Source organism: Prorops nasuta, unplaced genomic scaffold (genome assembly GCF_024137725.1).
Source record: "Prorops nasuta isolate Cenicafe-Biocafe unplaced genomic scaffold, Cenicafe_Pnas_1.2 PNAS00073, whole genome shotgun sequence".
Classification (NCBI taxonomy): domain Eukaryota; kingdom Metazoa; phylum Arthropoda; class Insecta; order Hymenoptera; family Bethylidae; genus Prorops; species Prorops nasuta.
Window position 1 is genome coordinate 27,413 of NW_027116870.1, and position 26,902 is coordinate 54,314.

The following is a 26,902-nucleotide window of genomic DNA, read 5'->3' on the forward strand; positions in this document are numbered from 1 at the left end:
ATCTCTGATATTTGACAAGGAATGCATTTCAAGCGTATTTCCATACATCGGCCCATTCTCTTTACATGTAAGGTACTTACATTCACTACTTTCAAATGCAAATAAATAATAATAATAATAATATAGGGTGATAAATAAAGACTCAATAAATTTATAAAAAAATGTTGGTTTATTCTTCAATAAATATTACTTATTCTCGTCTTCAAATTTGTGAGATTTTCTTCGGTCTTCTGTAGCCACAAGATCATTCTATCATTATGGTGGTACATATTTTTCACAAACTGCATTATTTTCTCCAATAATTTTACATCACACTTTGCTCTCATATGTGCATAGCTAAAATAAGAGTTCCTTGTTAATATTATTAACAAATACTAAAAATTAAAAAAAAATAATTGAATGCATTAAATTATAAAAAATTTTGTACTGTGTTAATTACGTTAATTACTATGCAAATAATTGCAAAAATTATTATTTTTGTTACTTAATCTCTTAACCCTTTGACTGCGTCGCACTCCCGGAGGAATCCATTAATATAAATGGTGTTATTTGTATGTTAGTCGATATGAACTCGTCGTCCACTGACTAATGGCTAAAAGAATACCCGGATATTTAATACCATTCTTAGGGGTGAAAAAAATAATAATGGTAGAAAAACAGCGGAGGGCGTAAATTTACGCCTTTCATACATATTGATAGTCCTGTAAAAGCGTATACATACGCCTTTGGCAGTCAAAGAGTTAAACAATGATAGAATTTATAGTTATATTTGTCAATCAAACCTTTGATATAGCGCTACAACAAGGCTAATCCAACTTTCTGCTTTGCTAGGAAATGAAAAAACTATTTTCTGTGTTAAAATTATTCCTTCTTTTACAAATCGCTCATTTAGTATACATAATGAGAAAGAACAAACTGAGACATCAATGACATTCGACATCAAAGTATTTCTTCTAAAAAATAAAACTTTCTCAGTGCATACTTGAAGAGCAGTAGATTTGGTTTTTAATAAAACTTTGATTAAAGACACCCAGCATTCTGCATCATCTATATATGTTAATAACAGAAATTATTTTAATCATCCTTAAACTGTGCATTAAAGCAATTCTTTGTAATAATTACTTTCCTGGATAAGCATGAATCGCTTTCGATATAATTCTGCTAGCATCTGTTATTCTGCCTTGTACCAAATAAAAATATGCTGAAAGGGAAATTATATGATGCCTATACTCAGTCTTATTCTGATATTGCCTTAGCTCTTTGAGAACTAGCATAGTCAATTTATAATCTTCATGTAAAATTCCTAAAGCAGCAGCAGCTAAAAATCCTTCAATAGTTGGTGGTGCAATTTGAATACATTGAAAGAGTAAAGTTTTTGTATCTTCTGGTCCTTGAAATACATATGCCATAACTGCCATAGCGCATAATATGTTAGCTTTATCCGACTTATCGTCAGTTAAATGGTGAAGGGCTACTTCATAAGCATTGTATGAATCTTCATAACATTCAGCTTTAAATAATGCTAATGCTAAGTGACATTGAGAAGTAAAGCTCTTATTTTTTATGCCTTTACACAACTTAATGGCTTCAGTATATTTCCCCAAAACTATCAGTATACGAGAAAGATTTATTCTTGCAGCATCTTTATGCTCATCTTTACAAAGATTTAACATGCTGGTAAACTGTTGTGCAGCTGATTTGTAAAGCTTTTGTCTTTCCAGTAGCAAGCCATGCGCATTCAGCGCATATTCGTCGTTTGGATTTTTTTCTAAAAATGAATAATTAGTTTGTATTTTGTTATACATAATATACAAATTATAAAATCATTTTTAAAAAAATATACTATTTACGAAGAAAAATATTATACAACTCAATATATGTATGTAAAACAAACACTCTATATAAGAAAACATATTTTATCTTTATGTTACAATTTAAGTTTATTATATTTTATTGTAACATTATTAGATATTATTATAATTGTGACACTAACCTATATACCAATTAAGAGCGTCACTAGCTAGTGGTATAGCATGCAAATCCTTTATAGAAAACTTAAACAGCGGGTCATCCTTAGCGTTTGGATCTAAAATTGTTTGAAGTACCCAGTGAGCATATCCAATCGCTGCACAATCATGATAATCTAATTGCGTCGAATGCCTAAATAAATCCATAGCTTCTTGACTTTTTAACTTTTCAGCTATAATTCCTTGTCCTATCCAACTATTAACGTAAGATGGATCTGCACGCTGCGCCCGAGAGAAAGCTTCATTCGCTTTGTATAGATCATCTTTAAATTGTTTAAAAAATTCATATAAAAATTAAAAAGTTAGGAAATCCTCAATTAATATTTTAAATGATTTTATTCCTTAACTATTTTAGAGGCTATGTGCCATGAAAAAAATGTTACTAAAAGTGCAAATCGTGTCACCTAAAAAACACAATTAATGAATTTCGATTCCAATATGGCCCGTATCTTACGATTTTTTGTATAGCTGAATATGAATTTAGAGTCAGCGCGATCGCAAAAAGATAATATATATTATCTAATATAACAATTAAAAACATTTCGTTTTAATACGAAAATGGCACAGCTAATGCATATATGCGTCTCAACAGTTAAAGAATTAATTAAGAAGCATTTAAAGCACCTAGGTATAAATATAATGTTCCTAAATTACTCCAAGCGATGGCGTTATATGATTCTATATCAACAGCCATCACAAAACAATGTTGAGCCAATGCAAAATTCTTGACTTCTGAACTCATACAAATAACTCCCAAAAGATTCCAATGAAGCCACGAGGATGGAGACAGCAAAATAGCATGCTTTGCAGCAGCAATGCATTTTTTAATGGTATCTGATCTACAATCAGATGTATTGTACTGTAGTTGAATAAAATAACAACAGGCCAAATCATGCCATAGTAACGCAGAATCTTTAGAAAGACTTAATGCTCGGCAATAACATCTGTAAATACAATACGATAATTGAACACATAATTGAAATTTAATTGATAATGAAATACCTTAGAGATAATGAGAGTATATCTTTTCTATTAATATAATCATATTCCTCCGTATTATTGGATTTTGTTAACATAGGAGAGACTAATAAGCGGCAATATTTGTCTGGTAATGATGCCATGATATAGCAGGAGTCGCCTAATAGTTTCCAAATACAAGATATATTATTTTGCTCCCTAATTAAAACAGTCAAATTATCAATTGCTTCTTGAAGATTATCGCGTGCACGACCAAAAAGTTTCTTGTCTAAATTTTGTTTTGCCAAATTTAAACATGTTTCAGCCAATCCTTTTAAAGCTGTTACAAAACAAGGCTTCTGATGTAATATTTGCTCAAAATCCATCTTTGCTTCATCAAACTTGCCTATAATCTATATAAAAGTTGATATTAATTTATACTACTATCATTATGAATTACTAGTGGTACAGATTTTGTCACATAAGTATTGTCTGTGATTAAAACGATTAATTTTAACAGTAAAATAATAACACAAAATAAGCTTTTTACAAATTTGTTGTAAACTTGTCTCAAGTTGGATTATATTACATTTACCCACAAACTTTACTTGGCGTGACCCTCTGTCCTTTTTATAAAACCTATAAAATAATTTGTATCTCATAACCAATTTAATATTTGCGAGCTGTATCATAGGGTATAATGAACTAGGATTCAACTCAAGCGCTCGTTCATAGGATCGTAATGCAGATGTGTATGCACCTCGTGCCCAATATGCATCACCTAAAGATTCCCAACTGTAGCTGTAAAAAGGAAATAATTCTAAAATTTTTTCACACAAAAAAAAAAAAAAGAGAGAAAACAAAATAATTTTAAATTTACTTGTCATTTGGATCAGATCTGATAACAGTTTGAAGGGACTTAATAGCTGAAATCACATCTCCATGTTCTAACGATTGTAAGCCTAATTGTAACCAAGCCCATTTTGGACCATTATTTTGGACAGTAAAACGTTTTAGCAGCTGTATATTAGCTTCCTGTTTATAACATTTGTTAGTACTTCTTAATATATTCAAAAATATCGTAACAGTTCAATGAAACTTACAGTATTTTTCAAAACTCGATAAACTGTACTTAAACCTACACCAGCTTCTTCAGAATTTGGATTTATCTGAAGTGCTGTTTGGTAACATTTTCTTGATCGTTCCATATCTTTACCATGGTCTCTATAATATTGTCCTAGATAAACTAAACACTCCCAATTATAACGATCTGTTTTCACACCATTTAAGAAAGCCATTAAGCTATGATTATAATCCATTATTTCCCAATATATTTTTCCAAGTATAAGCCATGCTTCAGAATGTTCAAGAGTGGAATCAAGAACATCCACTGCTTCTTCATAATGATTATTTTTTGTAAGATATTTTGCATGTAAAATTAAAGCTTGAATCTTTGTTTCATTTTGGGTTTTTAACCACTCTAACTTATCGGATATGTTGGATTTCTCCAAATAGATACTTGCACGAGTATAATGAAGCTGAATTTGTATTGGAGTATCCTCATTTAACATCATCTTAAAATTAATTCATTTTTAGATCTATTATACACAATGTCATTTATATTTAAATAATAATAAGTAAAAAAATACCTTTTCACACATAGTTATGGCTGTTTTTAAATTTTGCTTTTTTAAACTTCGGCTTAAGGATTCAATTAAAATTAACAGAAGTCTCTGTTTGAACTGACTATTAAATTCATCATTTACCATTTTTAATGCATGCTCTGCTGCATTACCAGCATCATCCCAACAATATAATCTTGTATTAATTTCAGCAAGAAGAAACCAAGCATAAAAGGATGTTGGTTTAATTACTGCAGCTCTATTTAAGCATGTTCTTGCTTTTACAAATTCTTTAGTTTCTTTCAGAAAAATTGATTTAGCTATCCAGCCTGATTCAGAATTTTCTTTTAACTTTAACAAGGTCTCACATAAAGTATTTATATCAATATTCTTGCAATGAATATTTAAAACTTTTGATTTATAATAAAATAGACAAATCCATTCTAAAAATAATACACCTGTATAATTACTCTTAATGTAAAAATATTTTATACATTACCTACCTAATAGGCTAATATCATCCGGATATTTTCTAATTAAAGTCATAGCTGTTTCTAAAGCTTTTGATAAATTGCTTGAATCACATAGTGATGTAAAATATATTTCATAATAATTCGTTAAATCAATTGTATCATCGCTATTTATTAAAGACATTAAAATATCTTCCCAAATATTAATAAATTTGTTAATTAAGTTTGGATGATTTGCTAATATCTGAATTATTAGTTTTTTAATAGATTTCGCTTGATCTGAATTTAAATGCTCTACTAATGAAAGTAATTTTATTATAATTTCAGAAACAACTTTTTCTTCATGTAATGATAAACAAAAATTAGATATTTTTGTTAAAAAAAAGGTAAATTTGTCCAAATTACTGAAAGAAAAAACAATAATTCTAAGTATATTAAAAAATTTGTGGACAAAAATAGGTAAAAACACTAATAAGACTAATTTACCTGTTTAATTTTAATAATTGACAATAAGTAAGAATCAATTCTGATAAATTACTATTATTTTCTTCTTGCAACTCTTTTTCATAAAATGCAGCTAAGCCCTGCCATGCTGGCATACTTTCTGGCTGTATAATAGTAGCTTTCTGAAATGCTAGAGGTGCTTGGGCTTTAAACTCTTCAATTTCTCCCATAGCAGCTCCTAACAAAACTAAAGCAGTATAATTACTTTTGTCCTTCTTTAAAGCAGCTTTACATTTTTGCATAGCTTCCGCATAGTTTTTCTCTTTATAAGAATTTCGAGCTTCTTTTAATAAACTTTTGGTTTCAGATGACATATTGAAATCTAAAAATTATACATACATAATTATTTAAATAATGAAAAATCTATATATACTTTCTATAGAAATATATAATACAAACAAATAGAATTTAGATATTTCTACTACATAAAATAAGCTAAAGAAAAGCTGTGTTAAAAACAATGAATGTTTGTTAACAAATTCATTTTAAAATATTACATAAAATAAAGAGAGAGAGAGAGAGAGAGAGAGAGAGAGAGAAAGTATTAGCAAAACTATTAATTATTTATATAAAAATAGTTACAAAATGTGATCCGACAACTTTTCAGTACAAATTAGTTTATCATTGGCCGTATTCAGTAAGAAAACAGCTGTCAAAAGATACGTGCGTGTGACAATGACCCTTTCTGGCTTAGCTTAATTTTATCTAGTTTGTCTATACAACAAATATACAATTATAATCTGTGATAAAATATCGCGGTCTCTATAGGTCCTATCCTATTATTATTATGTACAGGTTTTTCTCTAACAGCGGAACATAGGAGATTTCGTGTTATTTGACTATAGTAAATATTACTATAGTCAAATTACTGTTTTCCATTTAATTTAAATATTAAACGTAGTAACCAAGATTAATTGAGTAAAATGACATTTATAATGGATAATAAAAGTAATTAAACTAAAATAACCATTAAATTGTAACTATCTACGCTTTTATTAATTATAATAATGTATAGTAAGTGCTTCATTACTATAGTTAAATAACACAATCCTATGTTCCGCTGTTAGAGAAAAACCCTGTAGAAGAGATGACCAAAAAATTGTGGACAATTGTGTCAATTGTCCACAATTTATTATTGGAATGGATGAAAAAAGGAAAAGGCGACTTTTCAGTTAACTTCATTGTACATATGTATGTATGTATGTGTAAGTACTGTGTATGTATGTACTACATATGTACATACATTCTCTACGAAATTCTCTTGTTGGAATCGGGCCTCTCGCCTCAGTCTACTACAGGCCACTACAGGCTAGTATGTATCATAAGTGACCACCACTACACTTGACTACAGTTGTGAGCAGTTGTGAGTTGACTATACTGGACTGGACTACACCGTCTACACCACGACCACACAGTACACTGTACAGTCCACTACCACAGTCCATGAGGTTCATGAATCCACGTGTCTTTGCAGAAATTTATACAAAATGGGTAAGAAAGGCAAAATTGGAAAACAGCGAAAAGACAAATATTATCAGCTGGCAAAGGAAACTGGTAAGATAAAAGTATTCATTTTGTAGTGTTTATGAAATATTAATGTTTCTTTTGTTATGACAAAATTGTTATCACAATTTACTTTTTTTTATAGGTTATAGATCCCGAGCAGCTTTCAAGTTAATACAATTAAATAGAAAGTTTGAATTTTTACAAAAATCTCGAGTATGTATAGATTTATGTGCTGCCCCAGGTGGCTGGATGCAAGTGGCAAGGCAAAATATGCCAGTTTCTTCTGTAGTTATTGGAGTAGATTTATTTCCTATTAAACCTATCCCAGGATGTATTAGTTTGGTAGAAGATATTACAACAGACAAATGCAGAGTTGCTATTTCTAGAGAAATTAAAACATGGAAAGCTGATATTGTATTAAATGATGGTGCTCCGAATGTTGGTAAAAATTGGCTGCATGATGCATATCAACAAGCAGTTTTAACATTAGCAGCAGTTAAAGTAGCAACTCAATTTTTGAAAGCTGGAGGATGGTTTGTTACTAAAGTTTTCCGTTCAAAAGATTATAACCCCTTGCTATGGGTGCTAAAACAACTATTTAAGAAGGTAAAGAAATATGGAATTAATAGTCATTTATATCTGTTTCAATGTTATTTTATTTAACAGATGACAGTTCTGCTTTTATTTATTCACCTAGCAATATTTAATCAAAATTTAATAATGACTACTAGTGGTTTATAATCATTTTTTATGTTTAACATTAGGTGCATGCCACCAAACCTCAAGCATCGCGTAACGAATCTGCAGAAATATTTGTTGTTTGTCAATATTACATTGCCCCTGATAAACTGGATCCAAAATTTTTTGATTCAAAATATGTTTTTTCCGAATTAGAAATAGAATCTAAAAATAAACTAAATGTTTTTCATCCTGAGAAAAAGAAAAATAAACCAGAAGGTTATCCAGAAAATGATTACACCTTATATCATGCTTTATCAGTTAAAGATTTTATTGCATTTGACAATGGAGTAGAAGCTTTGCAAAATGCGTCTGAAATTATAATTGATGACGAAAAAGTTGCCAATCATGAGAAAACTACAAGAGAGATTAAAGAATGTTGTAAAGATATTAAAGTTCTTGGAAGGAAAGAATTACGGTCTTTATTAAATTGGTGGAAAGTGCTAAAAGAAGCGTTTACTGATAAATCAGAAACAGATAAGATAGAAGAAATTTCTATCGAAGAAAAGACGACTGAAGCTTCATTACCTACTGTGGAAGATCAGGAGGATATGGAAGATGAAGAGATAATGAGACAAATTTCAGAATTAAAAGCTGAAGAGGCACGAGAGTTGAAACGTAAAAAGAAAAAAGTGAATAAAGAAAGACAGAGACTGAATGAACGTCTTAATTTAAAAATGGTACATAAGGGAGATCAAGGTCCAACATTGGAGGGCGAAGATATGTTTGATCTAAAGCAAATTCAAACGTTTGAAGAGTTAGAGAAAGTTGTAGATCAAGTTCCAGATTTAGTAGCTGACAGTGATGAAGATTTGGAAACTGATAATATACTAAAAAAAAAAGTAGCATACAAAAAGGACGAAGGTCGTTTGGATAGTTCAGGACTTTATTATAAATCAAATGAAAGTGATATTGAAAATTCTGAAGAAGTAGGTTCTGATAGTGATAGATCAGACCTAGGTATAATAAAAAATTTATATATTTTTTATTTACATCATGTACTGATAATAAAAATGTTTTGTTTTTTTATTTCTCTTTAGGCTTAGAGCCGTCAGATGAAGAAAATACAAAGAATTCTCCAGTAAAAACGAAAAACGTGAAGAAGAAAAGCAAATATGTGGGAGAAGTGGATGATGATAACAAAAATCCTCTTTTAGCAGATCTTGATGAGAGGGACAAGCAAACAAAAAAAATTCATAAAGCTGAACTTTGGTTTGAGAAAGAAATTTTCAAAAATTTAGAGGATGAGAAAGACGAAGATTTTGAATTAGATAAAATGATTGAATCGGTTAAGAGGAAAGGAGGAAAGATTGTTGGAGAAGAAGCAGAAATAATTGGAGAAGATAGAAAAGGAAAGAATGATTTGGACAAAGGAGAAGAAACAGATTCAGATTATGATATGGAAGAAATAAAATCTAATAAGAAAATTGGGGGAAAGGATGGTTTTGAAGTAGTGTCAAAAGAAAACAGTAAGCATTGTGTATATATTTTTATAATGTATAAGAGTAATAAATCAAAAATTTCACTAAATCCGCAGCTTTTGCTTAAAAACTTATTGTTCTGTTTTAGCTATAAAACCAAAGAACAAAAGAAAATTGTCAGAAGAAGATTTGGCATTAGGATCGCTGCTTATCCAAAGTAAAAAGGCTCGAAGAGACCTAACTGACGCAGCGTGGAACAGATACGCCTTTAATGATGAAAAGTTACCTGATTGGTTTGTGCAAGATGAAGCAGCTCACATGAAAAAAGAGGCTCCAGTGCCTACAGAATTAGTTGACGAATATAAAAAGCGTGTCGAAGATTTGAACATTAGGCCAATTAAAAAAGTAATGGAAGCTAAAGCGAGAAAAAAGAAACGCGCTATGCGTAAGTTGGAAAAAGCGAAAAAGAAGATTGAAGCTTTAATGGACAATACTGATATTTCTACTCAGGAGAAAGCTAAACAAGTAAAAGCGTAAGTAATAGTAAATTCATGTTTAATAAGTATTTTTCATCAGAATCAATTTTTTTATCAATAAAAATAATTTTTAGGCTGTATAAAAAAGCAAAACAAGAGCCAAAGAAAGAAGTGACATATGTGGTGGCGAAGAAGTACATGGCGCAGAAAAGAGCTGCTCGACCTGCGGGTGTTAAGGGACGGTACAAGGTTGTAGATCCTAGAATGAAAAAAGATTTACGTGCTGCAAAAGCAAAAGAAAAGACTAAAGGTCGTGGAAAAAAAAATCGAGGTAGTAAACCTCCGAGAGGAAAATCATCTGTAAAAGCTAAGAAATTTAAATAAAATATTTTTTAATACAAGCTACACAATAGATAATTATATTTTATTTATTTTAAAGCCATCTTGTAAGTGGAGTGCTTAAATGTACGAATGGGTACAAATAATTTGACTTGTACATAAAATTGACGTATTGTTTATGTTAAGCTTTACACAGAATTAATCTAATAAAAAATTCTAATATAAAATTTAATCTCTTTCTTTTAAAACAATTAAAGCCAACAATAAATTTTAACGTACTTTTTCTAGAAATATTAAAATGATCAATGACAAGATTGGAATATATATATTAGGGTGGTCGTTAAAAAAAATTTTTTTGACGGATCCTTAAAAAACACTAGTATTTGATGAGAAACTACAGTGGTTGAAACCTGCGGCCTGACAAATGATGGAAACACGTGCCTCATTGCGATCAAATATAATTTTTGAAGAATTTTACAGTTTTTCGCTGATAACTCATTAAATATTCGATTCTATGAAAAGAAGCATATAACCTTTTCTCTGCAGAATTAAATTCTACATAATAAAGGTTCTATACATTTTTCTTCTAGAATGCATACTAATCGAGATATTGCTGAAAAATCGATCCTCTTTTTCGTTTATACACATTATATTGACATATGCTCATATGAGTAGTTATTCTTATTTCGCTGTAGTTACACATTTTATTTCTCTTAATTTAATAAAATATGTTAATTGTACGGTAAACTAAAAATAATTATTCATATAAACATATCAATATAATGTTTATAAACGAACAAGAGGATCGATTTTTCAGAAATATCTCCATTAGTATGCATTCTAGAAGAAAAATGTATAGAACCTTTATTATGTAGAATTTAATTCTGCAGAGAAAAGGTTATATGCATCTTTTCATAGAATCGAATATTTAATGAGTTATCAGCGAAAAACTGTAAAATTCTTCAAAAATTATATTTGATCGCAATGAGGCACGTGTTTCCATCATTTGTGTCAGGCCACAGGTTTCAACCACTGTAGTTTCTCATCAAATACTAGTGGTTTTTGGGGATTCGTCAAAAATTTTTTTTTAACGACCACCCTAATATATATATATATATATATATATAATAACCAGAAATTTTACAAAAATAGATTTATAAAAACCTATTATAAATTAAAATAATCATTAATTTATAAAATTAGTACGACTCCTAACAAAACTTTATTGATAATTACTACAATATCGTGTTGATGTCAATCGACAAAAGTTATTATATTTTATACAGGATGTTAACCATTTGATTGCTGAGGAGCGCTATCGCGCTCCTCTTATGTTACGGCATAAATTGCGAAGAGTGCGATAGCGCTCCTATATTATTTTGATGCCAAGACCGCGAAGAGCGTAATAATCCTGCTTCAAAACATTAGAATTTGCGCGTTATTGTATGAAAAGTGTTTTACATTTTTCCCCATATACGCGCAATTAGTGCCGCAGTTTTGGCATATGTCCGAAAAAATACGTCAGCAGCCAACAGCTAAACTATGTACCGGAGAAATTTAAATGACAGATTGCTTATAGTTAATTATAAATAAAAGCCAAGCCTTATAACCTTGTGTATATATTATAGCTTTTTTTTAAATTAACTAATATTGTTTCGGTAACCAAATAATGAGGTAATAAGGGATTCGCGCTGAGTGTTTGTAGGGAGGGACGCTGTTAGGTTTTAATACGCTCTCCCTACTTCCTGCAACCCGTTATTGGTTAATTTAAAAAAACGGAATATTTAAACAAAAGGAGGTGATAGAAAACAAATTAGATAAGGGTCATTTATTTATAACTATCTCAGGTATCTGTAATGTAGTTAAAATTTCTCCAGTGTGCGTAACTCTATATTATGTGTGTGTGTGTGTGTGTGTGTGTATAATATCGATTGGTACCCCCCTACACCTACTGATAATTAATCCAATACAGTTTTGATAGGACTTGCAGCCATGTTGTATGAGTTAATTCAAAACTTCGACTCTCTTTGAACATATAGATACACTGTATTTAAAGTGTAAATAAAAACAAGAAACTTCTCGAACAGCACGTGTTCACGGTAAGAATGATTCATACTACAATATATCGTTAAATAAAAATAATATGCATAAAAGAAGATAATCTTACGCCGCAAAAAAAGTTTATCCGATACTATAATAGGTCGTGAGATTTTCGAAGGTTTATAGTCGGTTTTTACATTCATTTGTTACTTTTAGCCACGTTAAAAATTCTAACATAATCTTATTTATTACTGATACTAACAGTAGGCCCATCGGTACTTTTAACCCAATATTAATACGTAATAAATAAAGTTTATCTACATATGTAATACCACTTACCTGCAATAACTAGTTTCTTTGATATGCTGTTTATCTTACCGTTTAACTTTTTACCTTATATTATCCCTCTTACTAATTATGTTATATTCTGATTGTGACCAATACTGACTGAATTAATTAATCCAAGTTTACATTGCGATTGAATAACCACAGATGTGGCGACTTGATAACATTTTATAGTACATAAGCGCAATGAATTTGAAAAAATTAAATAAAATATGCTTTTCCCTATATCTTAATCCTATAAACGGATAGGCTTTTTGCATAGAATAAATATATAAGCGTTATTATATCTTAGGAAATTTAAGTTAAAAAGAAAACCATAAAGATATTTACTTCCCTCTCTTATTTTTAAACCCACTTCTACTTATATTTATATCACTAATTTATTAAAATAAAATGATTATGTATATTATCATAAAAGCGCATAATAAAAAATAATATTTTCTTATCTTTATTCAAATATAAGTTTGTTTAATGTAATAATTGTAGTTAATATTTAGTACGTTTAGGATTTCAAAATAAGAAAGTACTAGGTAAGTGTTGAGAAGAATGTATATACATAAAAATAATAAAAACTAAAATGCTATTTTCGTAAGTCCGTAGGGATTTTGAGAAGGATGTAGAAAGAGAGAGAGAGAGTTCGCGAGGAATAATAAGGTGTATGTATGATGTGTGAAGTGGGTGAAGTATAGCGCCGCAACAAAGTGTTACAAAAATACTATAAAGGTGTTGATGAAACTTGTATGTAACTACAACGTCAACCTTTTTGCCGATTCGACTTCGGTTCCTAACTTCTCGATAGTTGTTTGCATCTTTATTCCTCTCGTAGTAGTATATGTACTATTCCGTCTCTCTTTTTAAGATCCCCTCTCCTGTTAGCTCCACGCGCGGTGGGTGGCGGTGGTGACGGTGGCGGGTGGCGGCGTGTGGCGATGATGGATAGGTTAGCTTGGCGCGCATCGAACATTCTGATGCAACATTGCAACGTTTGCAACAGTTTGCAACTACGGACGGTACAGGCACAGCTTTGCCCGCTTTGCCTGCGTAGCATTGGGACGCAGAGGTCGATGAAGGCCAAGGTCGATAGCACTTAAAGCTCGCTTTATGTCGATTAATATCGAAAGCACTAGTAAATAAGCCTATAGCTATCGGTCCATTCGCGTACCTTGTACCGCTTTTTTCAAGTATTTTCCAAGCAAATCTACATTTTTAAATTTCTGCATTTATTCAGAAAGAAATGACTTGACAATTCGATTTATTAATGGGAAATGTTAGATATATTTAATTAAAAATATTCTGTAAATAGTATTTATTACTTACATCGATTAATATTGAAAGCGCTGGTAAATAATAAGCTATCGGTCCATTCTTGTAGTACCTACTGCCTCTTTCAAGCATTTGCAAGCAAAATCATTCTTAACTTTTTATAATTATTCCAAAAGTAACAGCACGATTTAATGTTCCCTTTTATTAATGGGGAATGTTTGATACTTAATTATAAAAATATTATGTTTAAATGGTATTTATTACTATCCTCGATATTGACGGAACTCTTTTCACATTTCAATATTTGATTTCTCACGAACAAATATTTCCACTAGGTAAGAAAATATTGTCAATGAGTCGTAATTGTAGTCGTGTTTACGACTTAGGAGACATTAAATACAATACTGTAATAACGTAAAAATGACGTTGTGTTTTGTGACAATAAAGGTGACATTCGTTTACAAGTTTAATTTTAATGACATGAATTTTTACTAGTATACACTGCAAACGCTAAGTGTGCAATGTAATTTGTTTGTAATTATCATTGATCTGCTTGCTTGTGTATATGTGTATATATACATATATATATATATATATATATATTTTTTAAATAAATTCGTACTAACAAGCTTTTATATGATATAAAATAATTCCACTATAAATTAACTATATATATTTTTCCATTTTGAAGAAAATTCTATAATTATTATTTTATGCAGTTTATATCATCTTCTTTCTGTTGAGACATTAAATTCGCACAAACTAAGTAACTCATGCTAAGAGTCACTTTCTGCAACTGTGTGTTTAATTTTAAATGGTATAGTCAATGCAACGTGAACTATGACTACTTTTAAACACGGTTTAAAAGTGGCCATATTTTATGCTGCGGTGAATATACCGTTGAAAATTAAACACGTTCGCAGAAAAATGGTGATGAAACTCTATAGGGGAAGGAAGAGCTTTGATATCGGAAAGTGCATTTTCCCCAGTATTCTCCTCTAGGGTTTAATTATTTTAATTTAATCGCCAGGTCTCACTTGTATAAAAGGAAAGCACCGATTATGAAGGTAATGGCAGTAGTTAGGCTTCGTATGTGCTCCCGACTGTACAATAAACGCTACTGCAATACTAATCTTTTTCAAGGATCATTTATTAGACGGCTTTCAATAACAAAAGTCACGTATTTGTCTTTGTAACTTTAACAATGACTAATATAAAAGACTTAAAAGAACACGAGAACGCTTTGTGATATTTATTAGTCTGTAACGAACGATATTTTAATATTAATGTTTTTGACCGAGGTTGCAAATAATTGCATACATATATATACACCGCAATTGCTCGATAATTGTCAGACAAGAGATATATTCAGACAATGCAAATAATTTAAAGATAAATATACGTGTGTCATTTATTTATATTTAAGCCTCAATTAAATCTTACTACAAATTATTCGCGATTCTAATATATGAGAGGTTACAAGATTGATATATCAATAGAAAGCTTTCAATTGCGTAACATTAAATCCTTAATTTCTTTTGGCCCTTGACTACACACTGAGTTACAGCAGCCTAACTTTTTTTAGTATTTAAAGTTTGATTCTTTTTATCATTTAGCTTTTATTAAAATACTTCAGACCCCCATGTAATTGGAGGTTTCACCCATCATTTCCTTGCTTTATTTGTAATCTAGTGTAAAAATGAAGAACCAATACATTACGTCGAGCGATACATGCCAATTAAAAGTGATGGGTTACATAGTTATGTACTATGTAAAATTGTTACTCGAATGTATATAGTACTACGCAGCTGCAGATTAATAAAGGCTAAATTTACAAATAGTAAATGAACTTTTTTATCAGAATTACCAATAATAATAAAACTTTTTCTCTATATACATACAAAAACACATATAATATAATATAATATATTTAATAAGGGAAACAAGTCGATCGTTTTTAATCCACTACAACACTAAGAAAAATTATGCACAAATTTTTTGTCAGTGTAGGTAGATAGTCATAGGCTATATATGGGCTAAAACTAGCAAATGTTTACTTGCTATCTAAATTAAAAGAGCAATCGTGTTTGCACTTGTATAATGTCAATTGTAAACACAACAATGATGTCCAATAAAAGTATAGTTATTTTGTCACGCTACTAATCACCGTTGTAAGTGACGAAGAGTTACGTTCCAACGATTTGTCGTTAAATTCTTTTAGTTCAGCTTATATATTAAGCACCAATTGATTTTATTATAACTGACCTGACAAAATTTTAAGAAGAAAAATAAGTTTTGAGAAGAGAATTATTTATGAAGATCTTCATTGTAATCTTTTCTTAAGAAATATTTTCGACACTTTATTGGCCGAATAACGTAGAGACTGTTCTTTAACCATAGTAATAAAATTAATTTATATGTGACAACTTAAGAAATTATTATTCTTAAAAATTATAATTAACAAATAGTCAATTCAAAAAGTGTTATGTACTTATTTCTTTAAAATGCTTCCTATATATATATATATATATATTTTAATTTTCGTGTTAAACACAATTGATATCGGAACCTGTAGCATAATACAGTGTTGTAACAGTCTAATACATTTTCTGGGGTTATATATACATTTTTTAGATAAACTAGGAAAAGAATTCACTCGATGTATTCAAGTCTAGTCCTTAACTTTTAATAGTATGGTAATATTCTCGAGCTTTATGCCGAGCATCTTTTGACACTTGTTGATAAGTAACATGTGTTCATGTGTATAGAGACGGTTAAATTACTACGTTCAAGGTGAAAAATTAATAAAGCAATCGTTTAATCTTAGGAAATTGGTAAAATTTTAACATGCTATGATTATAGTTAAAGTTTTTAATCGATATAACTATGTCCTCCTGATATAATTACTATTGTACAGCTATACATGTCAGTAGTTTAATATAATGCTGTTCTTATTATCATATACTTACGATTTTATGCTTATTTTTCATTTCTGTTATTTCCTCTGTCTCTCTCTCTCTCTGCTTTTTTTTTCATATCTCTATTCATTTTTTGTAACATATAATGCTATTCAGAATTCACACGCATCTCTCAGTAACTTTTTTCACACGTTTTCACAATATCCATATAAGTTCGTATTTGCACTGCACTCACAAAAAAATCCTTTATTTTATATAAAATAATTTTAAAATATGTAATTATGAATGGCGAAAAAACTAGAAACACCTACGTTTTAAACTTTGCCAGTTTATGCTCTCTCATAAATAAAAAAGAATTGAAATCGATTTTTATAAAAAAAAAAAAAAAAAAAAAAAAAACAATATAACATAATTATTTTAAAAATCATTTAATTATGATGTTCATAGTTACAGATATCGTATCTTAAATAACTGAATTTCATTAAATTAATAACAGTTTTTTTAGATACTTTCCCCGTATCTCGATATTCCTATTAAGTTTAACTGAATGTCATCGCTTGATATAGATTTTCTGAACAACGAGTTATACATTTCTAACAGGTTTTTCTTAAAATGTTTAGTTTTTGAGATATTTGGAGAGCTTTATGTGTTTACGCATCCTTTCTACTTTAATGTTTGCAGGAGGATTGTTCTTACAAGGTAAACAAAAAAAATGATGTTTAAAATTACAGATATAAAGAGATATTCTTAAAATATAAAATATTTAAGTTTTCAGAGTTTTTCCTTTACTTTTGAACATAAAACTTTTATTGGCGTATATGAATGCATATAAGTTCAACAAAATTAAATCTTAGATATCAGTATTTAGAGAAACACTCGTAATTCGTTAAAAATCGTCATTAAAAATAAGATTGAAGAGGAAAGAGGGAGAGAGAATTTACCAGACAATTAGAATTAACAGAGTGCCCTTGCGCACGTGAAGTTATTTGATTGGTGACCGAGCGAAGGTTAACGAAAAGAGAGAGCAGCAAAAATTTCTCGATGCACCGATAACCCTGAATTAGAGAGAGAGAGAGAGAGAGAGAGAGAGAGAGAGAGAGAGGGGGGGGGGGGAGAGGCTAGGGTGAATGATAGTAGTGGGTGAAATGAGGGATGGAAGTGGATGGGAAAGATGAAGTGCAGAAAGGAAATGGCATGATTGTGTAGGAACAGATGAACCCGAGATTCCGAGCGATAGCTCCTTGGCCCACAGGGGATGCCGGCTGCGCGCTTGAGGAAAAGCATTTACTACACATATACTATATATGTATACTAGAGGACGGAAGGTACATAAGGTCAAGGTTCCTCTGTTGTGTGTGTGCGTATGATCTCTGTTCTTGCACTTGCTCTCCTTTTCCAAATGCTCTAGCTACTCCCAAGATACCTGTTTATAGTATATATGATTTGTGCATTTCACCCTCCCTTCTTTAAACCTTTCTCTACTGCTCCCTACATATTTTTTCACACGCACCATGTGCCATCTACTTTATTCATCTTTTTCAGAGCTTCCTACACTTTGCCACTTTGTATAAACATGTATCTCCACTTGACTTTTTGTAACAATTTTATGTTTATATTGCATTTCTACCTTACTGCAGCAAATGTACATATACATTATACGCATTAAACTTACTGTAATCAGACAACAGGTCCATGCATTAAATTCGTTAGTCTTGAATCTTCGAAAATATGGAAAGTCACTGTAGAGATTTTCAAAGTCAAATGATTATTGTATCTTAAGAATATTGCCTTACGTTTCATTTGTAATAATTACAGCAGCCCTGACAGCTTGGCTCCTTAATATTATGAATTGATCATCAACGATGCAAGTCAGAGTAGTGGTCTGACTTGGAAGCGGTCTTATTCGTTGGTTAAAGTTTATGCCAGTTTATGCGGGCGCATTGAGTGACATGCGCGCGCATGCGGCGCCTGCGTCGCGACATCTCGCACACACAAACACACACACACATGTAGCGAGCCATGGCCAAGGTCTTTTGCTGCTGGTCACGGGCAAAGCGTTTATACTTATTCGTATACTCACACACCAGTCAAGGGCGTCCCCGCTAACCTTAACGCGAGCGCGCTGTATCCTTCTTCTATACATTCCTAACCACTGAATTCTTCTCTCGACCCATAACCTCTCCTCTTGTCTTCTTCCCTTTCCCTCCTTTACTCATAGACAGCTGTAAATCTGTCGCTTTTGTTCTTTATAGCCCAACAAGTGCTAAGATGCGATGAAGTGAAGAAAAGTAAGTATACTGGCTGGCAGGCAGGCAGGCCTGGGGTTGATGATAGAAATCGAAAAGTAGCTTGGCGGTGACGGTTTGGCGGGAAGAATGGCGAGTTACGAGCTTTCCGGGCGTTCCGAGTGAAGCGCGTGCGTCGCTTTGGCATGCCTGTCGCGCGACCATGGCCAAGGTCTTTCCCGGTCACGGGCAATCCGTTATGCGCCGCCGGTGCTCCCCCGAGGTCACTTGCGTGATTTTTTTATGCACTTTAAATTGAAGAATAAAGAAGGCCCAGAAAAAATACCAAACTCGGCAGAAATTTTCTGCGCTTTTCGCCGTATATTTCTTTATATATAGCTAGTCCCGAAGCAAGGGCGCTATAAATTGTTGTTTATTTCTTCAAAGCTATCATGACCTTTGCACCAATCGATCCTTGAAATAAAATCACCTACAAAGTCGATGTTCGCTCTGCGTTTATTGATGCGCACTCGATACCTTGAGAGCTTTTTCGTAAGATATTTAAATGTTTGATTCGATTCAAATCGTTTTAAGACTAATCAAACTATAAAATAAAGCAAATTGCATCAATTTTCCCATTCAGACTACAATTAGTTAATATAAAAAGTATTAATATTTGTTTCAAAGGAAAACGCATTATCTTTTAATAAATCCATTACGCAGCAGTATTTTCCTGACCTTGGATTGTTCTTGATAATCTCTCTGAAGGTTTACGTGAAAATATTGAAAGAACGGTTCGTTTATTGGATATTTTCATTATTTATCTTAAAAGAGTTTCAAAAAATAATAATAAGTACCAGTTTCCTTTACGCAAATTATCGCCTAGTTTCCTTCTTCTTCTTCTTCTTTTTTTTCGGAGAACGAGCCATAGGGCTATCTTCAAAAACAATGTTCTTACGTTATTTAAAGATTAATGAATGCAGCAATGTTTAAAGGACAGTGGAAATGAGCTGACTCTTTGCTATACGTTAATAAATGTAATTGCAATATAAATTGTTATATACTACACATTTAAAGTAATAATTAAAAATTAAACATTAACATAATTTCAATTGGTATTGGCTATTATAGGTAAATATTAATGTTTTTGATATTTCGTAAACGAATGAAGCGTAAAATTTAAAAGAAACTCTGAAATTTGTATCTCTAATACTATCAACGAACGATTCCAACAAGTATTTGATGTATATATATACATACATATAATATCGACACTGAAGCATGCTATGGTTCAGCTTGATTCTTCGAGTGGATGGCTCTTACGCAATCCTCCATCATTGGTTGGTTATGTAGCAGGTATATTAGCTGAGCGAAGGCCCCTCGGGTTCTGATTACTTATTTATATCCAAGACCATAGTAGGCTTAAGTTGGTCCTATTCAAAAATAGGTCAAGGTTAATATTTTTCTATAGAATAAATTCATGAGTGAAAGATCCTTTCATAAAGTCTGTCTATCGCAATTCTGTTAGCCCAGATCGAATAAAAGTCTCACTACTCCTTTCACTGAACAGTCAATTCACCATGCACCCTTGATAAAAGCAAGTATGCATTTTTGGCGCCTTTACTAAATAAATCAGTTGGTTATATATTTTTCGACCACGAGAGGTCGTGACCGAGGCGTCAACGCATCAATAACGTGTAACTTTACCATATAGAATTTAAATTTCCACAATTATAAATTTAAATATTTTCAGTAGAACAATTATTTTATCTCTATCGTTAATTAATATTCATTTAATTAATATTTAAACGACATTAAGAAACATTTAATCCCAATCTTTTTGACCTGCACAATTAATACCATGTATAAATAAGGATTGTATACATTAATATTTGAATTTCCATGGAAACAAAGTATCTTATATAATTTAATTCTGCTTTGAATAATTGATTTAATGAAAGCTTTATAAGCACCTTATGTCTATACAGTCAAATTTTTATTTTTAAAACCATTTATACTTTATTCATCGAAGAGAGAATTCCAAATATACAATACATAAATGTACCTAACGCGATAATGAAAAACAGTTTTATAAATATAGTTATGAAAAAATAGCTAGTATATTTAAGTAAAACTGAATATGCTTAATTCTGATGTTTTCTTGATTCTAATTTTATTTGTGGTAAAACTCTTACTTTGTCCTTTTTCGTTTAACTGTCGAGGAAAATGGACTTGAGGAGAAAATTAGGGTGGGGGCAAGTTCAAGGCTTCCCCGTCCAGACCACGTCCGGACAAGCTAACCTTAATATAGTTACGATCTTCAAGTTCAAAGGCAAGCGAAAATTGAAAATTGACAATCTTTTTATGAAATAAAGATTTGGCCAACTTCTAGTGATAATCTTTATATTCTATTTAAGAAAAAAATTTGGCATATTGTGTTTACTCTCAGCATCTTTAAACATTTTTAATCCCAACTTTTCATATAAATCAACTTGATTTTAAACAAATCTTCAGAGAAACTTATACATATATACAGTTAATAAACCAATTATTCTTTAAATGTGTTTAATTTTTGGCTAAAAAATTTAACAGCCAATAGGGGACGTAACTTTCAATATACTTAATTAATTATGATAAAGTCAGAACGACCATAGTAAAATTAAATTAAATCCTTTGACTTGACTATTTTTACAAATTCCAATACATGTTACCGTACTATAGACAAATGCGAATGTAACCATCAAGTAAACCAGTATATATATATATAGAAATTAGAAATATATTTCTACACTTATAATTTGATTTTTGCAACCCCACGTTGATCGATAGAGTTGTTTAAAGTTACGTCCAATATAAATCCTACAAATTTTTCCCATTGCCATCGTAAAATGTATATACATATATACTTGTGTCGCACACGCGCAGGCATCTCTGAAGCCCCATATTCGCAACACCCAGCTATTCGTATTTTCCGTGTGATAAGGGCATTGGAGCGCGGTAACCTTGAACTTCATCTCAATGTCCCTGTGCCCACTCCTTTCGAATCACTGACGTCACGGCAATCTACTTGAAACGACGTGCTTTGTTAGATATTAACAGGCTACACACACACACACACACACATATATATATACCGACTTGCACTTTTACTTGTCTTCTGGCATGAACTTGAACTTGAGCTTGAACCTCGACTAAAACGTCAACTAACGAATTATATTCATTTTAACACATTGATAATCGAGTCAAACATCGATAACGTATATATTATATGCACATCACTATTTTTATAAAGGAAATGTTGAAGCAAACATCTTTATCCCTATATCAGTTTTTCATCATATTTAGCACCTTTCCTATATAGACATCTTAGAGATTGTCAATTATTGTAAGTGTTGAGGTACACATAAAATTATTTAATGTTTTACTTGATTTTTAAGTGAAAATCACATTATAATTCACTTTTGTGCAATGAAGAACTATATAAAGCATAAAAGGAGTTGCATGGTTAAGCATGCGTTTTCTAAATTGCAGGCTATAGTCCATTGTCGAATATATCTTAAAATTTGTTACGCTTATTTCCGGGAGTGAAAATATTGACTAGTTGCCTCACTGGCTGTAAAACGATTTCTTTTTTCAAGTTCACACCTCCGACTTGGTTTTCTTTCGTCGGGCGGGTGTATCGGTACATAATCATAGTCCTTTCCAACGAGCGGACTCTCTATAAGGAGTCTTTTGACTTTTTCCTAGTAAGACATCTCGCAACGACTAACTTGTTATAAATCTCGAAAAAGTCTTGGTCAACTTGTGCCGAATGAGCGAGCGTTTTCTTTCAGGTCACAAATCACACTTGGCACTGTCCTTCGACCGTCCACGATCCATTACGACAGCTTGGATTTGCCGTGCAGTAAAGCGAAATCCTCTAAAAATTACCTCTAATAACAGTTTTGCGCAAAGAACTGTAAATCAGCGGGAGACGAGACCGCGAGCGACGAGACTAATATTGTGCACCGTAATTTTCCAATTCACCACGCAGTAGATGATGAATATTTGTGAGCTTCCTTCACTGATACGAGAATTTACCATAGTCGACCTTATAGCTGAGTCAATCCTATAGCGTTAAAATTCTTTTGCACATATACAAACACAGTTTCGTTACACATCATAAATTGGACATTCACACAGTTTTCATTCAATGTTTCTCTTCTTTTACATTCATTTTGAAAACTCGAAAGTTGAAAAAACATTAATTATTGACATTATAAATTTATTAAACATATAAGTTTCTTTGATCGAAGCGTGTTTTAATTCAATTGTATATCGAGTCATTTTTTTCCAAGTATTTAATATTGAGTTTGGCCATAAAATTATTAGTATATAGCCTTGATTATTTCGTAAGCGTAATAATTTAAATGAAAAATGACCTAGAAAAGCATGGTCGAAATGAAAACCATGCATAGTTACCACGGACAAGATAATCTATTGATATATAGATACTCGTTATATCTTGTAATATATATATATATATATATATATACAATCAAATTAAATCATATACTTATCAAAATTCTATTTCATGAAAATAATACATATTCCAAGTGACCATTTAATACTATACAAATGTATAAATTAGAACTGTATGAATAATTGAAAAAATTATTTAATTCGAAAAACTTTTTACTAATCTGAGAAGCATTCTAAAAGGAGGTCTGACTAGTGAAAAAAGATTATTGGATTTCTCTAAAAATAAACATAGAATAAAGTACAATTTGAGTCCTTATATAATTACTCCTTTATTGAGAGTTATAAATGATTTTTTTTTTCTTATAATTATTCGTGTGATTCAATTGTTTAAAGTTGGTCATAATTAACGAGTTACCCGGTATATATAATTTGTAGAACAAGTTTTCCAAGTTGAATTATATACTTTAACGAACGTAGTTGAAATGATTTTGAGTTTAGAAACTTTCTTCGAGTTAAAAATAAATTTTTTATGTAAAAACTATAAACAGACACGTGTAAACAATACAAGTGTATTATTGATATACTTTTTCTCGTAAAAAAATCATATATTCTATATCATATTTAATATGAAACAAAGCTAAAAGTTTTTTTTAGACTCCGACGATATTAAAGCATATAAACTCGAATATCCAGTCACGCTTGACAATCTAATGGAACCGCGCGCGGGTGGTAATATGAGGATAGAATCAAAATTAAGTTAAATAAATATCACACGTTTGTGTGTAATATTGGTCGACGGTTTATATAAACCGTATTAATCTCTATGCTGTATATAATCGGGTGAAAAAAACCTGAAACCTCTCTTTAATGGAATTTTAAAAATTGGTTGATGAATATTCTTCTTATTTTCATTTTCCGATAATCGAGAATAAAATAGCACTATATATAACAGGCATATGGGTTTGTTTAATTTATTTTCGATTTATACATCTCTTGATGTCATTTTTCAATTTAGAAGTCGTTTTACTTATATTTGTATGCAAAATTTTAAGAAAAATGTATAGATAGCTAAAAGCGCTCTGTTTAAATATAGTTACCTGAGGTTGATTAAAAAATTGAATGAAAAAGTTTCAAACTTGAGATTTTACATGCACATGCAAATACTCTATAGATTACTCTAATCCAATGGAATGCTGCAGGGGGTTATAACAAATTGATCGTCGCACTAGTTTTACAGGGATTGCCCGTGACACCACAAGAAATTTATTATTATATTATACATATAGCGGAGTGGAATATTATCTATATTAGATAACTTGTGGTGTGTATGATTGTGTATAATGAATTTATTTTACCAAATGGCCTTATGGTGATCCCGGTGGCGGTGAGACACGCTTTCCATGGCGCCAGCGCCAAATTGAGTATCGGCCGTACCGGCGATTTCCCCATGTGCCATGTTAAAAACATTTTCATCTATATAGGTTCAGTTCCCTTAAAAAAATGTCTGTTGTGTAAAAAGTAAATAATTGTACCTTCAAGTCAATTGCTTTTACTGGTAGAAAAATTGCATACCTTAAATTTTTCAAAATAATTAACGAACAGATTTGAAGTAATATATTTAACTGAAGTCACAAGGTCATTCAGGGATCCTAAATACACTGCTAAATCAATATCACATATATGTATAGTAAAGGGAGAAAAAAATATTTATTTTAAGAAATGACAGAAGGTTTTAAAAATTACATCTTCCTATAGGATTAAAATTAATGAAAATGGCAGGGCACATTTGTCGATACACACTGTTGATTTAAACATTACTTACCATTGAAACCAATCCTTTGGTAAAAAATTTGCTTTGTGTAAAAATCATAAAATTATGAAGATAATATAGTGTTCCTATATTTTAAAGTAATTTGATCTGTGTAATAAAAAAAAAAAAAAAAAGAGAGATAAGTTGTATGTTTCTATGTAGAAAAGGCTGTTATATAAAACTATTAATAGAAATTGGCTCGTGGAGGTATAAAAGGAATGGGCATTATGGTAGGGATTGGGTATAGAATTCGTCAGGTCAGATACCAGCTGGACACGGTCATAAATCTTGGGTGTAAAGGCCGCCGAATCTTTTCACTTTCGTTTGAGACTAGCGGAAAATGTGTGTCAGGAGGCCATCGGGCCATTGGCCGTGTTCCACTTTCGCGCCTCCTTTCCCTCTTCGGAGAAGCGGACGATGCCATGCCACGCCACGCCACGCCACGCCACACGTCACGTCACGTTTACTCTGATCTCGTACCTCTTATGAATCAACCGCTATATTTCTTCCTTCAAATACAATTCAACTAAAAAATATCTTTGATGAACAAATGTCAACATAAATTCTACTTCCTTGTATAATTCAGTTGTTAAAAATATTATTTGCATACTTCAATATTTAAGATTGACATTGATTACACAGTATAAAATATTACTATATATATATATGTGTGTGTGTGTGTGTGTGTAGAGAAATTGTAATATTTTGGCCATATCGAGAGACCAAGTCTGGTTAATCCACCTTGATTTAAAGTATAATGCAGTTATTCTTACGCTTAAAATAATAACACTTTAATTTATCTTTAGTTATATATATATATACTATATATATATATACTTAAACTATGTCGATAAGCAACCCTTAATATATTGGTATTTGTATACCATTATTACGACTATTAACTATGCATATATAAGATGCAACCTGATAAAGTATGGTTAGAGCCTCTTCTGGTCATCTCGTAAGCGTTGAACGCTTTCACATTCATTATCCCCCCCCCCCCCCCCCTCCTTACCGTTCCACCACCAGACTTCGCTTCGTCCACCTCCATCTATTTATTTTCACGTTCGCTTTCTCTATTGCAGCGCTTAATTTTCGTTACTTTCCCTGACCCCTTCAACGGAAACAGTCTTGTATAGCGCCCAGTCGATATGGCTGTGTGATGAGAAAGATATGAACTGGTGAAAAACATATTTCTGGGTTTGTAGGCCAGTATACTAATGGCGAAACTGGGAACTCTTACTTCCTTTATTCAACTCTGCCCCCTTTGATCTTTCTGTCACGGAAAGCCCTGACTCATTCACCAACTGGCTACTCTCTCTTTCTTTTCCTTGGTCTTTGTCAACTTATACACCCACGATATACCTTCATCTTCGTGTATCCCCTTCCCCCCCTTCCCCCAGCTACACCTCTTTCTCTCGCGCGTGCTCATCTGAATTTCTATCGCACCAGTCCTATTCAATTTTAAATCAAAAATTAACTTTTATGTTAGCTTCTGTCAACTTGAAACATTTTTATAAAAAGTATTTTATTGACACTATAAGCCAAAGTTTAGAATATACAGTACGTGTAAGGGATGTGAAACGAAAGAAAGTTTCTAATCAAACCTTTTGTCTAATACAGATGCTCTAATTATCCTCATGCAACATTCTTTAGAAACTCTTGAATGATTATTTATTTCTAGTTCTCCTTCAATCGATTTGGTGCTTATTGAAAAATGGTTTCTCTATTTGACATTGACATTGTGATATTTGACACGTAGCATGTACACTGTTCTGCA

The 26,902-nt window shown here is 31.4% G+C and overlaps 2 protein-coding genes across 2 annotated transcripts; one reads left to right on the top strand and one right to left on the bottom strand.

Annotated features, from left to right (window-relative positions):
* Window positions 1-60: 60 nt before the first annotated feature.
* LOC136784809 (superkiller complex protein 3) lies at window positions 61-18,980 on the bottom strand. Its single transcript, XM_066745717.1, has 13 exons — window positions 18,299-18,980; window positions 5,563-5,902; window positions 5,110-5,480; window positions 4,634-5,049; window positions 4,088-4,558; window positions 3,865-4,019; window positions 3,650-3,785; window positions 3,030-3,397; window positions 2,652-2,971; window positions 1,994-2,290; window positions 1,129-1,768; window positions 783-1,049; window positions 61-336 (listed from the first exon to the last, which is right to left on the bottom strand). The coding sequence occupies exons 1-13, from the start codon at window positions 18,318-18,320 to the stop codon at window positions 177-179; spliced, it is 3,963 nt and encodes a 1,320-aa protein (XP_066601814.1). The 5' UTR covers window positions 18,321-18,980; the 3' UTR covers window positions 61-176.
* Window positions 6,885-10,791, top strand: LOC136784807 (pre-rRNA 2'-O-ribose RNA methyltransferase FTSJ3). The gene is made up of 6 exons (XM_066745714.1): window positions 6,885-7,134; window positions 7,229-7,692; window positions 7,851-8,784; window positions 8,865-9,293; window positions 9,394-9,778; window positions 9,856-10,791. Exons 1-6 carry the CDS (start codon window positions 7,068-7,070, stop codon window positions 10,103-10,105), a joined length of 2,529 nt encoding a protein of 842 aa, XP_066601811.1. The 5' UTR covers window positions 6,885-7,067; the 3' UTR covers window positions 10,106-10,791.
* Window positions 18,981-26,902: the final 7,922 nt, after the last annotated feature.

Bases quoted from the DNA above. Each gene is read 5' to 3' on its own strand.
- LOC136784807 (XM_066745714.1), top strand. From the start codon at position 7,068: ATGGGTAAGAAAGGCAAAATTGGAAAACAGCGAAAAGACAAATATTAT. The intron at 7,693-7,850 runs GTAAAGAAATAT...GTTTAACATTAG, and splicing joins TAAAACAACTATTTAAGAAG to GTGCATGCCACCAAACCTCA. The intron at 9,779-9,855 runs GTAAGTAATAGT...AATAATTTTTAG, and splicing joins AAAGCTAAACAAGTAAAAGC to GCTGTATAAAAAAGCAAAAC.
- LOC136784809 (XM_066745717.1), bottom strand. From the start codon at position 18,320: ATGGACCTGTTGTCTGATTACA. The intron at 5,050-5,109 runs GTAGGTAATGTA...TATTATTTTTAG, and splicing joins GGATGATATTAGCCTATTAG to AATGGATTTGTCTATTTTAT. The intron at 2,291-2,651 runs GTGCTTTAAATG...AACAATTTAAAG, and splicing joins AACATTATATTTATACCTAG to ATGATCTATACAAAGCGAAT.